General features: G+C 37.5%; 1 protein-coding gene across 2 annotated transcripts; it reads left to right on the top strand.

The window, feature by feature from the left end:
- Window positions 1-578: 578 nt before the first annotated feature.
- LOC107766319 (paired amphipathic helix protein Sin3-like 2) lies at window positions 579-10,643 on the top strand. Of its 2 annotated transcripts, none has more exons than XR_012701335.1 (23): window positions 579-825; window positions 912-967; window positions 1,075-1,149; window positions 1,744-1,956; window positions 2,049-2,232; window positions 2,334-2,432; window positions 2,518-2,691; window positions 2,813-3,095; window positions 3,421-3,557; window positions 3,923-3,998; window positions 4,089-4,309; window positions 4,417-4,571; window positions 4,864-4,991; window positions 5,108-5,362; window positions 6,178-6,744; window positions 6,840-6,922; window positions 7,012-7,611; window positions 7,769-7,866; window positions 7,951-8,089; window positions 8,173-8,325; window positions 8,434-8,605; window positions 9,117-9,228; window positions 9,852-10,643. XR_012701335.1 is itself a non-coding variant. In XM_075234675.1 (23 exons), exons 3-23 carry the CDS (start codon window positions 1,076-1,078, stop codon window positions 9,987-9,989), a joined length of 4,053 nt encoding a protein of 1,350 aa, XP_075090776.1. In that variant the 5' UTR covers window positions 579-825; window positions 912-967; window position 1,075; the 3' UTR covers window positions 9,990-10,643. The 2 variants fall into 2 exon arrangements, 1 of the variants encoding a protein (XP_075090776.1); XM_075234675.1 differs by having other exon boundaries at window positions 8,434-8,597.
- Window positions 10,644-11,268: the final 625 nt, after the last annotated feature.

Below are 11,268 nucleotides of genomic sequence, written 5' to 3'. Positions count from 1 at the left end.
TTCAGATTTAATTGGATTAGGTTTTAATATGATTTTAGAAATTTCAATTCTTTTATCATTACTCGATGTTTAATTTGGACGTATTTTGTTACGATATTCGCGAATTTAGTTAGCAAACTAAATAAGGAAATATGACTTGCATTAAGATGACGTTAAATGCGTAATTGCATTGAAAAGTACATTTTCTTTCCTTAGGTGATTAGGTCGTTACGTGCATCATATAACCTTCAAAGATTACAACGATCAATCTATAAATTACTATAATCTATCACAAAAAAGTCGTTATTTCCGTTAAAACGCACAGTGCATGCTCTTTTATTTACGCGTGCATGGTTTATTAGGTTAAACTCTAAACTTAGAACATAAACATGAACATAACTCCAACATTAAACATATCAAACCAAAATTAATAAACAATTTATTAATCAAATAGGGAGTTTATTTGATTGAACAAGGAGGTAGAGGCATAACAATTTTTTGGGCTAATTTATAAACTTCAAAAAATGTACACACCTGTCACTAATATTGAGCCCATAGGAACCATATAGGTATTTGAAATCACCAACACGCAGCAGCCCACGTAAAGGGCAAAAGAATTTCAAAACTATAGCTTTTTCCCCTCAAACAAATTTGAGACAATATATATGGCATTCGTCAAAAATTGGAGTTATATAAACTGAGTCACGTTACATAAGATATACAGCACTATTTTTTCTTCTTCACATTAATTCATTTTTTTTCTCACCTCTTTGCCTTTTACCTCTTCGTTTCTCAAACTTGTGTTAGTAGTTCTCAGGAGGGAAGCAGAAGAGGGGAAACGAAAAGGTAGAAATAAGAATTGTTTGAGACTTTTGTTAATTCTTTTAATCTGATCTAAACCATTGAATTAACTCCTTTGTTTTTGTTATTAGATCTGCTGAGAGTTTTGTTTTTGCTTCCTCAGAAAATCTGAGGAAAACTTCAAAAGGTGAGTTCTTTTTAGCAAAATGGAGCATGTTAGTTTTTTATTTTTATTTTATGTTGAGGTCTTCTATTTGATTGTTAAACTTGTTGTTTCTGTTTTATTTTTTACAGCATGAAGCGATTGAGAGAGGATGGATATGGTAACCCTCAATTTAAGCGGCCATTTGGTTCTTCTCGTGGAGAATCGTAAGCTCTTTTCCCTTCTGTTCATTTTATGTAAACATGAGTTGTTTTGATGCAAGGCTTTTATTTTTTTGAATTTGTTGAATTCTTGGTAATTTTAGGTAAATCAGTGGTTTTTAGTTGCTATAAGGTGTGTGGTGTGTATAATTTTGTGATCAGAAATTGTTAGATGACATTTTTTGCCATATCTAATGACTTAGAGTAGGTCCTATCATTTTTACTCTAACAACTCAGTGTTATAAGGTAGAACTAAAGATAAAGATTCGATCTTTACTCGTGCTGCGTTTGTTTGGGTGGGTCTAGTTTGCTTTTTGTTTGTCTGTTAATTGATTTTTAGGGTAAAGGCAAGAACTTTAGCAACAGAACCACTGTTTATTTGGTTATTGGTATTAAGGGTTTTGTCAATTCTGAATGAACTATCAAAAGCTTTTAACTTTAGCCCAAACTTAGCATTGGTTTAAGGTGGATGAGATTGTAAGTTAACCCTATTAAAGAGTATATGGTTGGGGGGAGGACAGCAGCAATAAATTTGAGTGGCAACTTTTGGCTGTGGTTCTGATGTGTAATGTTTTTCCTTTTTCTTTTTCGGGGATGAAGCTATGGTCAATCACAAGTTCCTGGAAGTGGTTTGGGCGGAGGAGGAGGTGGCAACAGCACAGGCGGAGGTGGAGCAGGTGCTAGTGCTAGCACCCAAAAGTTGACAACTAATGATGCGTTGTCTTATTTGAAGGAGGTCAAGGAGATGTTTCAAGATCAAAAGGATAAGTACGACTTGTTCCTTGATGTTATGAAAAACTTTAAGGCTCAAAGGTTTGCTACTTTGCCAAGTCTCATCCTTGTTTTTATTCAAATTTGGTTATTTATGTGGGATTTATTGCATAAGTCTGTGATATTCCTCACAGAATTGATACTGCGGGTGTCATAGCAAGAGTGAAAGACTTGTTTAAAGGGCATCCTAGATTGATCCTTGGGTTCAACACTTTCTTGCCCAAGGGCTATGAAATAACCCTTAATGAAGAAGATGAGGCTCCTCCAAAGAGAACGGTTGAGTTTGAAGAAGCTATCAGCTTTGTGAACAAAATAAAGGTTACATTTAGTTACCTTCTGATTTTAGCGATAAAGGTCTGCACCTTTTCTTCTTTAGCAAACTTTAGTCCTAACTTATACTGGGTTATCATTTTCCGCAGAAACGTTTCCAAAATGATGATCATGTGTACAAGTCCTTCTTAGACATTTTGAACATGTACAGGAAGGAGCACAAGGGCATCAGCGAGGTGTACCATGAGGTGATAAAACATTTTTTAATTGTCTACATAAGTATTATATACGAACTTCATGTTTTAGTTTGTTATATTCTTCTTATATGTGTAGGTTGCCATACTTTTCGTGGACCATCCAGATTTGCTAGATGAATTCACTAGATTCTTGCCAGATACTTCAGCTACTGCATCAGCAGCACAAACTTCATTTGGCAGGTCTCCTTTCCATCGTTATGATGAGAGGAGCTCAGCTATTCCCATGCTTAGGCAACCGCACATGGACAAGGTTTTTTGGTTCTTTCTTTATTATTTATTTAGCCTTTTCTTTTCTGGGTGTTTTATTCTTGTCTATTATTGATCGTTGTCCCACAGCTATACTCCCCTCCTTCACTCTGTTGTCTCTGCAGCGTTTCCGGCGGGATAGGATTATTGGTCCTCATGCAGAAAGAGACCTAAGCATTGAGCGGCCTGATATGGACGATGATAAAACAATGGTGAAGTTGCAGAAAGAACATAAGAGACGTGCTGAAAAAGAGAGCAGGGACAGAAGAACTCATGATCAGGATTATAAAGAACCTGATAATGAGAACCATGGAGATCTAAACATGCAGCGTCATACTGATAAAAAGAAATCTGCTCGGAAGGTTGAAGAATTTGAAGGATCTCATGAAGATAAAGACGCCCTGAAAAGTGAGTGCATGATTAGCATTGTCTGAATATTTGTATTTTATGTGCTGCATTGGAATCTTCCTCCATTAGCATTGTCATAGTTATGTGTTAATTCATGGTGAATTACAAGCACTCGTTTAACTTCCAGTCATGTGCTGAAACCTAAAGGATGACTATTTCAGTACCATTCTTCCGTAATATTTGCTATTATGTCATGGTTTCTTTTCAGGCGGTTTCACTTTGTTGTGTTTCGTTTTTGGTGTTCTTGATGCATGCATTTGTTAGTAGCATAATATTTCTGAGTTTGATTATTAACCTTTTAATATGATTTGCTTGATCTTGACAGATATGTATAGCCAAGAGTTCACTTTCTGTGAAAAGGTAAAGGAAAGACTGCGAAGTCCAGCTGATTATCAGGCATTCTTACATTGCCTCTCCATTTATAGCACAGAAATAATTAACAGGAAGGAGTTATTACGTTTGGTACGTGTATCTGGCATTTAATCTATCCTTTTTGCTCCTATGTGCCAGTAATTTTTGTTTATAATTTCTGCTATCTATGGTTTGCTTGGGTTCCGTTGGGTCTGTCTGTAGGCAGTATTGTTTGCTCTGCTGATGCGGCAAAATATATGGTTCTGATGGTATGCCGCCTGGGATAGAGCCATTTTATGCTAATCTCTCTTTTTGGACCAACAGAAGGGAGGAAAAGGGGTCCCCTCTTCTTTGAGGTGGAAAATTAACTGAATCCTGGTCTTACAGGATTTTGTGGTGCTACAGTCTTTGAAATAATATACAAGTTGGTGTGGTTGTTGTTTAAGCATATAGATTTGAAAGCATGATCATTGCAGGTTGCTGATCTACTTGGAAAATATCCTGATCTTATGGAGGGTTTCAATGAATTTCTAGAGCGTTGTGAACGAGTTGGTAAGTCTTGATATTTAATGTTGGTAAAATTTTTGTGTCACATATAATCGCATATATGTGATTCCATTCTGACTGGTTCCTGCTTTGCAGATGGATTTCTTGCTGGTGTTGTGAGCAAAGGTAAGTGGGCTGAAGGGCATACTTCCAGGTCAGTAAAGGAAGATGAGAAAGACAAAGAGCAGAAGCGTGAAACTGATGGAGCAAAAGAAAAGGACCGATATAAGGAGAAATACTGGGGAAAATCCATTCAAGAACTCGACCTGTCAAACTGCGAACGATGCACACCCAGTTATCGGCTTCTTCCTGACGATGTAGGAAATGTGTCGATTGGTTTTCCTCATAAGATCCTACATTGAAGAATCTCAATCTCTAGTGGATTATGTCTTGACATAGATTTGTTTATATCTTTATTGTGCAGTATCCCATACCTACCGCAAGTCAAAGATCAGAGCTTGGAGCTCAGGTTTTAAATGATCATTGGGTATCTGTGACTTCTGGGAGTGAGGACTACTCTTTCAAGCACATGCGCAGAAATCAGTATGAAGAAAGCCTGTTTCGTTGTGAAGATGATAGGTAAGTCCATTCATACGTTAAGTTGTTTCCCGCTCCCCCCAAAAAAGGGGAAAAGAAAATTATCAGAAATAGAAGAGATTCTGATCAATCTCTGAGAAAGAGTTCAGACAAGCTGCTTTTCTGGATGTATCTTAACATCTATGAGCTCACAGCTCCTTTTTAAGCTACTGTTTTCTTCTCAAATAAGAATCAGTGAGCACAAATCATCTGTGATAATTTTCTTGAAAAATTGTCTTTTGTAATTTTGCTCTTGCTTTTCGTCAATGATGATTGTAATCTTGCAATATGTCAGGTTTGAGCTAGACATGTTACTGGAGTCGGTAAGTTCAACTGCTAAGCGTGCAGAAGAGTTGCTGAATGCCATTAATGATAATTCAATTGGCGGGGATGGTCCAATCCATATTGAGGACCACTTTACAGGTTTGTCAATGTTGACTTAGACATTAGCGGGCTGCTTTCACAATTTGGTTTCAGTTTTTTGCACAAAGATACACAACTATATAGCTTGCTGATTAATGAAGTTCTACATTTTGTAGTCTTAAACTTAAGATGCATTGAACGACTCTATGGTGATCATGGTCTGGATGTTATGGATATTCTGCGTAAAAACCCATCTCTTGCGCTGCCTGTTGTACTGACCCGCTTGAAGCAGAAACAGGAGGAGTGGACCAAGTGTCGCACAGATTTTAACAAAGTTTGGGCTGAAATCTATGCTAAGAACCATTATAAGTCACTTGACCATCGAAGCTTCTATTTCAAGCAACAAGATTCAAAGAATCTTAGCTCAAAATGTAAGTCTAGCATGTATTTTGTATGTGATCTCGCTTTTGACTGTGGCTTTTATTCTCTCTGTTCCTATTCTCTGTAACTGTGTGACTAACTCAGTCTTATGGAGCTGAAAGATGGTATTTCAGTCGATTATTACATAACTTGATATGTGCTCTTCTGACATTGCAAATCTTCCTCTTCCTGACATTACTTTAGTTCTCGTCGCTACCAACATCGATTTGATAAAATTGATACCTTTCCCTGTAATCTTGTCATTGTAGTCAATGAAATGTAGGGTGATTTTTCTCTCCTTTTCAAATTATGTTTCACGCTTTGGTCATCTTCCTTGAGCCGAGGGTCTATCGGAAACAACCTCTCTACCCTCAAGGTAGGGGTAAGGTCTGCGTACACACTACCCTCCCCAGACCCCACTCGTGGGATTATACTGGGTTTTTTGTTGTTGTTGTTGTTGTTGCTTTGGTCATCTTATTTTTACTCACTTCATACATGCTAGCCTTTCTATCTGCAGTTTTTTCATGTATATAACTTTCTTCCACTGGAGCTCGGGGATTTCTCAGTTATAAAAAATAATTACTGCTTTTGTTTTCCAAGATAGTTACTTCTAGGCTCATGCTTAATACGTAGTTCTTTGGATTTTTGGTTCCATTTCTGCATACGTCTTAGGATTTCACTAAGGGATTAGCAGAGGGAAATTACAGTATACATGTTTCATGAATAGCTGGTGTATCTATCTTCCATTGAGCAGTTCCTGTGGTTCTTGTTTTTAACTTTCATGATTCTGATGTGATGCGGTATCTTTCATGATTCTGATGAACAGCCTTAGTGGCGGAGATCAAAGAAATTAAGGAGAAAAAGCAGAAAGAAGACGACATGATTGTTTCTATTTCTGCTGGAAGTAGACATCCTTTAACCCCGAATCTTGAATTTGATTATGCTGACTCTGAGCTTCATGAAGACTTGTACAAACTTATCAAGTATTCATGTGAAGAGGTTTGCTCCTCCGAAGAGCAATTAAATAAAGTACTGAGGTTATGGACCAACTTTCTTGAGCCAATTTTGGGTATACCTTGTCGCCCTTATGACTCAGAGGCCACTGAGAACAATGATGTCTTATCTAAGCAGCATGGTCCAAAAAGCAATGGAACTAGCGTTGGTGAAGGTGATGGAAGTCCTAGTTCAGATGCTAAGCAATCAAAAGTTATCAGCAACAGAGATGCCAATGCTTCCCCCCTACGAGTAAACTCTTCTAGGACAAGCTTTGCAAATGCAGATTCTCTTCCCAAAAAAGATGGTTTGGCAGTGATTGGTGAAGACCTAACTAATTCTGATGCAGCTGCTGCTATGGGAGCAGATGCTGTTCATGAAAAAGTGGAATTAACTTCAGGTATATGTACTTAAAGAAGTCTAAACCTATTCCATTCGATTGAATTGTTTCGTTTTTGGCCAAAACTTAGAATAGCTGATGTTCTTTTTATCCAGGACGTGGCGCAAGACGGGGTACTGGTGTTTCAGAGCATGGTCAAGTATCCAAGTCTAACATTGATAGTGTGCCAGCATCAGAGGTATGGGACTCTGAACTTATGTCAATTTTGGTTGGTGCTAATGATCTTGACTACTCATTATTAAGGCATGATTTCTCTTTGTGGGATAGACTGATACTTCAAGATCGACTCCGCTGGGCAATGGAGGGTTTGCAGAAGGCTCTAGAAGTAATGGGTACAATGACGATTCAGTTGATCCCTGCAAAAATGAGAAAGAAGAGGGTGAGTTATCACCGAATGGTGAATTTGAGGAGGACAACTTTGTTGGGTTTCAAGATGGTGCCTCACGTAATGGAAGTGTGCATTATCAATCCAGAGCTGCTGAAGAGATGGATTGTCAGGATGCTGCTGGTCAAAATGATGCAGATGCTGATGATGAAGATAGTGAAAATGTTTCTGAGGCCAGAGAAGATGTATCTGGCAGTGAGTCTGCTGCTGATGACTGCTCTCGAGAAGAGCATGATGAAGAAGATGACGGGGAACATGATGAACTTGATGGCAAAGCTGAGAGTGAAGGTGAGGCTGAGGGGACGAGCGAAGCACACTATGTTACAGGTGATGGCAATGTGTTGCAAATGTCTGATCGGCTTTTGCTTACTTCGAAGCCACTTACAAAATATGTGGCTTCACCTGTATATGGGGGAGCGATGAAGTACTCGCGGGTGTTTTATGGAAATGAGGCATTCTATGTGCTTTTTAGGCTTCACCAGGTAAGGAGATTCACTTTTAAGTTCAATTTTCTAGTTTGCAGTGGATTTAACTGTGTATCGCAATACAGTTAATGTGAAGCCCCCTTGCAAATCATATTTATAATTTTAACATGTGGAGATCTATGGTGTGTTCTTCATCTTCTTTTTCTTTTTCTAGATTCTATATGAAAGGTTATTATCAGCAAAGCTGAATTCAGCATCATCTGAGTCAAAATGGAGAACTGGAAAGGATACTGGTACTGATCCCTATGACAGGTAGGTTGCAATTCTTCTTCACTCGCGATTATACTAGCCTTTCAGTCAGTTTTGTTTTTGAGAAGAATGGATGTGTTTGTGCAGATTCATGAGTGCGCTGTATAGTTTGCTTGATGGATCTGCAGATAATTCAAAGTTTGAGGATGATTGCCGATCAATCATTGGAAATCAGTCATATGTGCTATTCACGTTGGACAAGTTGATATATAAGCTGGTCAAACAGGTATCCTTGTACTAGCTATTTGAATATGATTTGGTGTGCTACGAATCGGTGTTCTTTGAACATACCTTTTTTTTTTGCTTCAGCTTCAAACGGTCTCGAGTGATGAGCTGGATGGTAAGCTGCTTCAGTTGTATGAATATGAAAGATTAAGGAAACCAGAGAAGTTTGTTGATACAGCTTATTATGAAAATGCTCATGTGCTCCTCCACGAAGAGAGTATATACCGGTTTGAATGTGTAAGTTCCTGGGTAGATATGTATGTGGTTTTTGTGCCCCCCCCCCCCCCCTTCCCCGTTGAAGATGTAGAAGTGCATTAAAAAAATGAATTGTTTTTTTGTTTGTAGACATCTTCCCCTACCCGTCTGTCCATCCAGTTGATGGATGGTGGAAGTGATAAGTCTGAAGTAGTTGCAGTTGCTGTAGATCCCAAATTTTCAGGTTATCTGCATAATGATTATCTGTCGGTCGAACATGGGAAAAAGGAGTCTTCTGCAGTTCTGCTGAAGAGGTAATTAGGTAACTGTCTAATATTTGGTTTATAAATACAGTGCATGTCATAGGAGTGCAGATTGTGGTTCTGCTAAATAGGTAATTACCTTACTTTATAATATCAAGTATAGAAATGCCAGTGCATTCCAATAGCTGACTCAAAATATTAATTGCTTTGCGTTGGGAAGAGGTGGGCTGTGGATTCCAACCATACGCTCTTCTAGTCCTAATCAATTTGATTTTCTTACTTTTCTCACTTGTATAATGATGATATTTGTGAAACAAATTGTAGTATCTGTTTATGCTCGGACGCTTCTTCGACTGAATAACATTAATTCTTCTAGTAAATCTGGTCATTTGTAAGAATTAGTATGGTTCTGGTTCTGTATAAGTACATATATATGAATAAACTAAGTGGACAGAGGTGTTTTTGTAGAGGGTATGGGGGATGTTCGTCAATCTGCTTTGTGATTGAGTTCTAATTTTACTTGTCATTCACTGCTTTCCATGTCTGACCATTTCCCCCCATAATCTGCAGAAATAAGCGGAAACATGCCAACCATGATGAATCTACTGCTTTTTGCATGGCAATGGAACATGTTATTCTTGTAAATGGTCTGGAATGCAAGATGGCTTCAAACTCATCGAAGGTAAATGTTCTTCTTTGACCAACTGCTATAATTGTAACATCCAATAATCCTCCTGAAGTTATGAAGTGGGTTGTGTTTGTCCTGGGTGATTTAAATGAAAAAACTACTTGATGTGTTTTTACTTTTTATCTACTAAAGCTTATGAATAGTTGAATGTTACTCTAATCATCATATGCACTTCTTCACGAGTTTTCTGTGCCATATTATATACACACACACATACATTTGAATATTTTTAGTTTTTTGTTCTGTGTATCAGTACTTGGCCAAGATAGTTTTTAGTAGTTATTTTACTTTAGGATAGACTAAAAGGGATAAAAGAGTACTTACCGTCCTAAAAAGGATGTAAGAATACTTGAGAATGTATAAAGAAACAAATTAATGTAAGAATACTTGAGAATGTATAAAGAAACAAATTAAACAACACACTTGAATATATACTAGAAATAGAGCTGAGACAAGAAAAGGAAAGGATTTGTGAACTTGACGAGGTGATTGGGTGTGTTTAACTTCAATTTCTTGTCCACATCATTATTTCTTCCTGACTCTCTTGTACTTGTCAAATACTTAATAGGAGTAGTTCATCATGATCATCATTCCTCTAATATGATAAATCCTTGCAGATCTCTTATGTGCTTGACACTGAGGACTTCTTTTTCCGTCGGGGAAGGAAACTAAAAAAAGTTTCAGCTGGCAGATTGTCATGCCATTACCAGACTAGAGTAGAACAGTTCCATCGTGTTCTGTTGTCCTCTTCATGATGATACATGGCCTTTCTCTCTGAAACTTTGTCAATGCATTACCTCTCTTGGCAAAACCAGAACGTTGAACAAGTTCTAGACGGTCTCTTTATAGAAATTCACCTCACAGGATTTAATCACTTCAACAGACTCCTCTCTTGCCAACTCCAACAGGGTTTTACACTCCAGTATTTCATTGGATTGTCGGTCCAACTATTTACTTGGTCAATTGGTTCGATGCTTTGATGGTGGTATTCTCTTGAACTTTCACTCTGAGGAACAAGGATTCGCGAGTGTGGTTTCTCGTAAGTGTATTATCTTGGGGCACATATAAATGGCATTTCAGTCATTTTCTTGTACATATGGTTTTCCGCCATAAGTTGCTTCTTGTAAGCTGTGTTTATTTAATCTGCTTGCGTGGGATCGCAAAGGAGCCATATCGCATTTCCTCCTCCGCAGTAGTCTCCATGTCCCCGTGAGCTGACCAAGTATTCCAGCAGCTACAGCTTCCTGGATTATGTAAGAGATAGTGATAAATTAGTTGAATTTAGTATAGTGAACAGCTTTATACAGTGGTTTTCTTGGCCCTGGTTTTTGTACAGAGCATACATTTGGATTCTACTTTGCTGAAACAAGAGGTTTATTGCCTTGTTGACAAGGCTTTTTCATTCAAAATATTCATCTAATTTTTTGGTTCTTTACTTTTTTCCATAGTGACGTAGTATTTCCGACATGTGTAATATTTGTTTGACTTCTGAGATGAGTTTAAATGGAATCACATCGCAAGTCAGGATTCGTGTAGTCGACTTCGACTTGGTATTGAAGCGTTATAGTTGTTGACTAAATATATATAACCTGACGATTGAAGGTCCTCTACCAATCTGAGGTGGTAATGATTTATATTTGTTTGTTTGATGCTTTTTGTTCACTCGATTCTCACAAGAAAAATCCAATAATATGAACTTTTACCTAACAAATTGTTAAGCTTGTTGTAGTAAATAGAAGGGGGAAAAAACAGATGCCAAGGTAGTTGTTTGAAGGAAATACACTCGGTTGTTCGCTTATTTTTCTCAGTATAATGTGAAATCGTAATAGTATTAAAACAGATTAGATGTTTTTCCTGGTTAAATTTTCAACCAAATGCCATTAGAAAATAGTTTTTCAGTTATTACAAGAACTGAAAAATACCTCTAGGTTGGTCAAAACTGATCTCTAATGGTTTTTGATTGAAGAAAGAATTTGAAATTTTTTAATTTTGTTTCCTTGCAAATTTCCCACAACATTTTCTGAAAACATTTGT

The sequence above is a fragment of the Nicotiana tabacum genome, chromosome 17 (assembly GCF_000715075.1).
Source record: "Nicotiana tabacum cultivar K326 chromosome 17, ASM71507v2, whole genome shotgun sequence".
Classification (NCBI taxonomy): Eukaryota; Viridiplantae; Streptophyta; class Magnoliopsida; order Solanales; family Solanaceae; genus Nicotiana; species Nicotiana tabacum.
The sequence above is the reverse complement of the archived record's forward strand: the minus strand, read 5'-3'. Positions and strand labels throughout refer to the sequence as shown.

Bases quoted from the DNA above. Each gene is read 5' to 3' on its own strand.
- LOC107766319 (XM_075234675.1), top strand. From the start codon at position 1,076: ATGAAGCGATTGAGAGAGGATGGATATGGTAACCCTCAATTTAAGCGG. The intron at 3,558-3,922 runs GTACGTGTATCT...TGATCATTGCAG, and splicing joins GGAAGGAGTTATTACGTTTG to GTTGCTGATCTACTTGGAAA. The intron at 7,612-7,768 runs GTAAGGAGATTC...TTCTTTTTCTAG, and splicing joins TGCTTTTTAGGCTTCACCAG to ATTCTATATGAAAGGTTATT.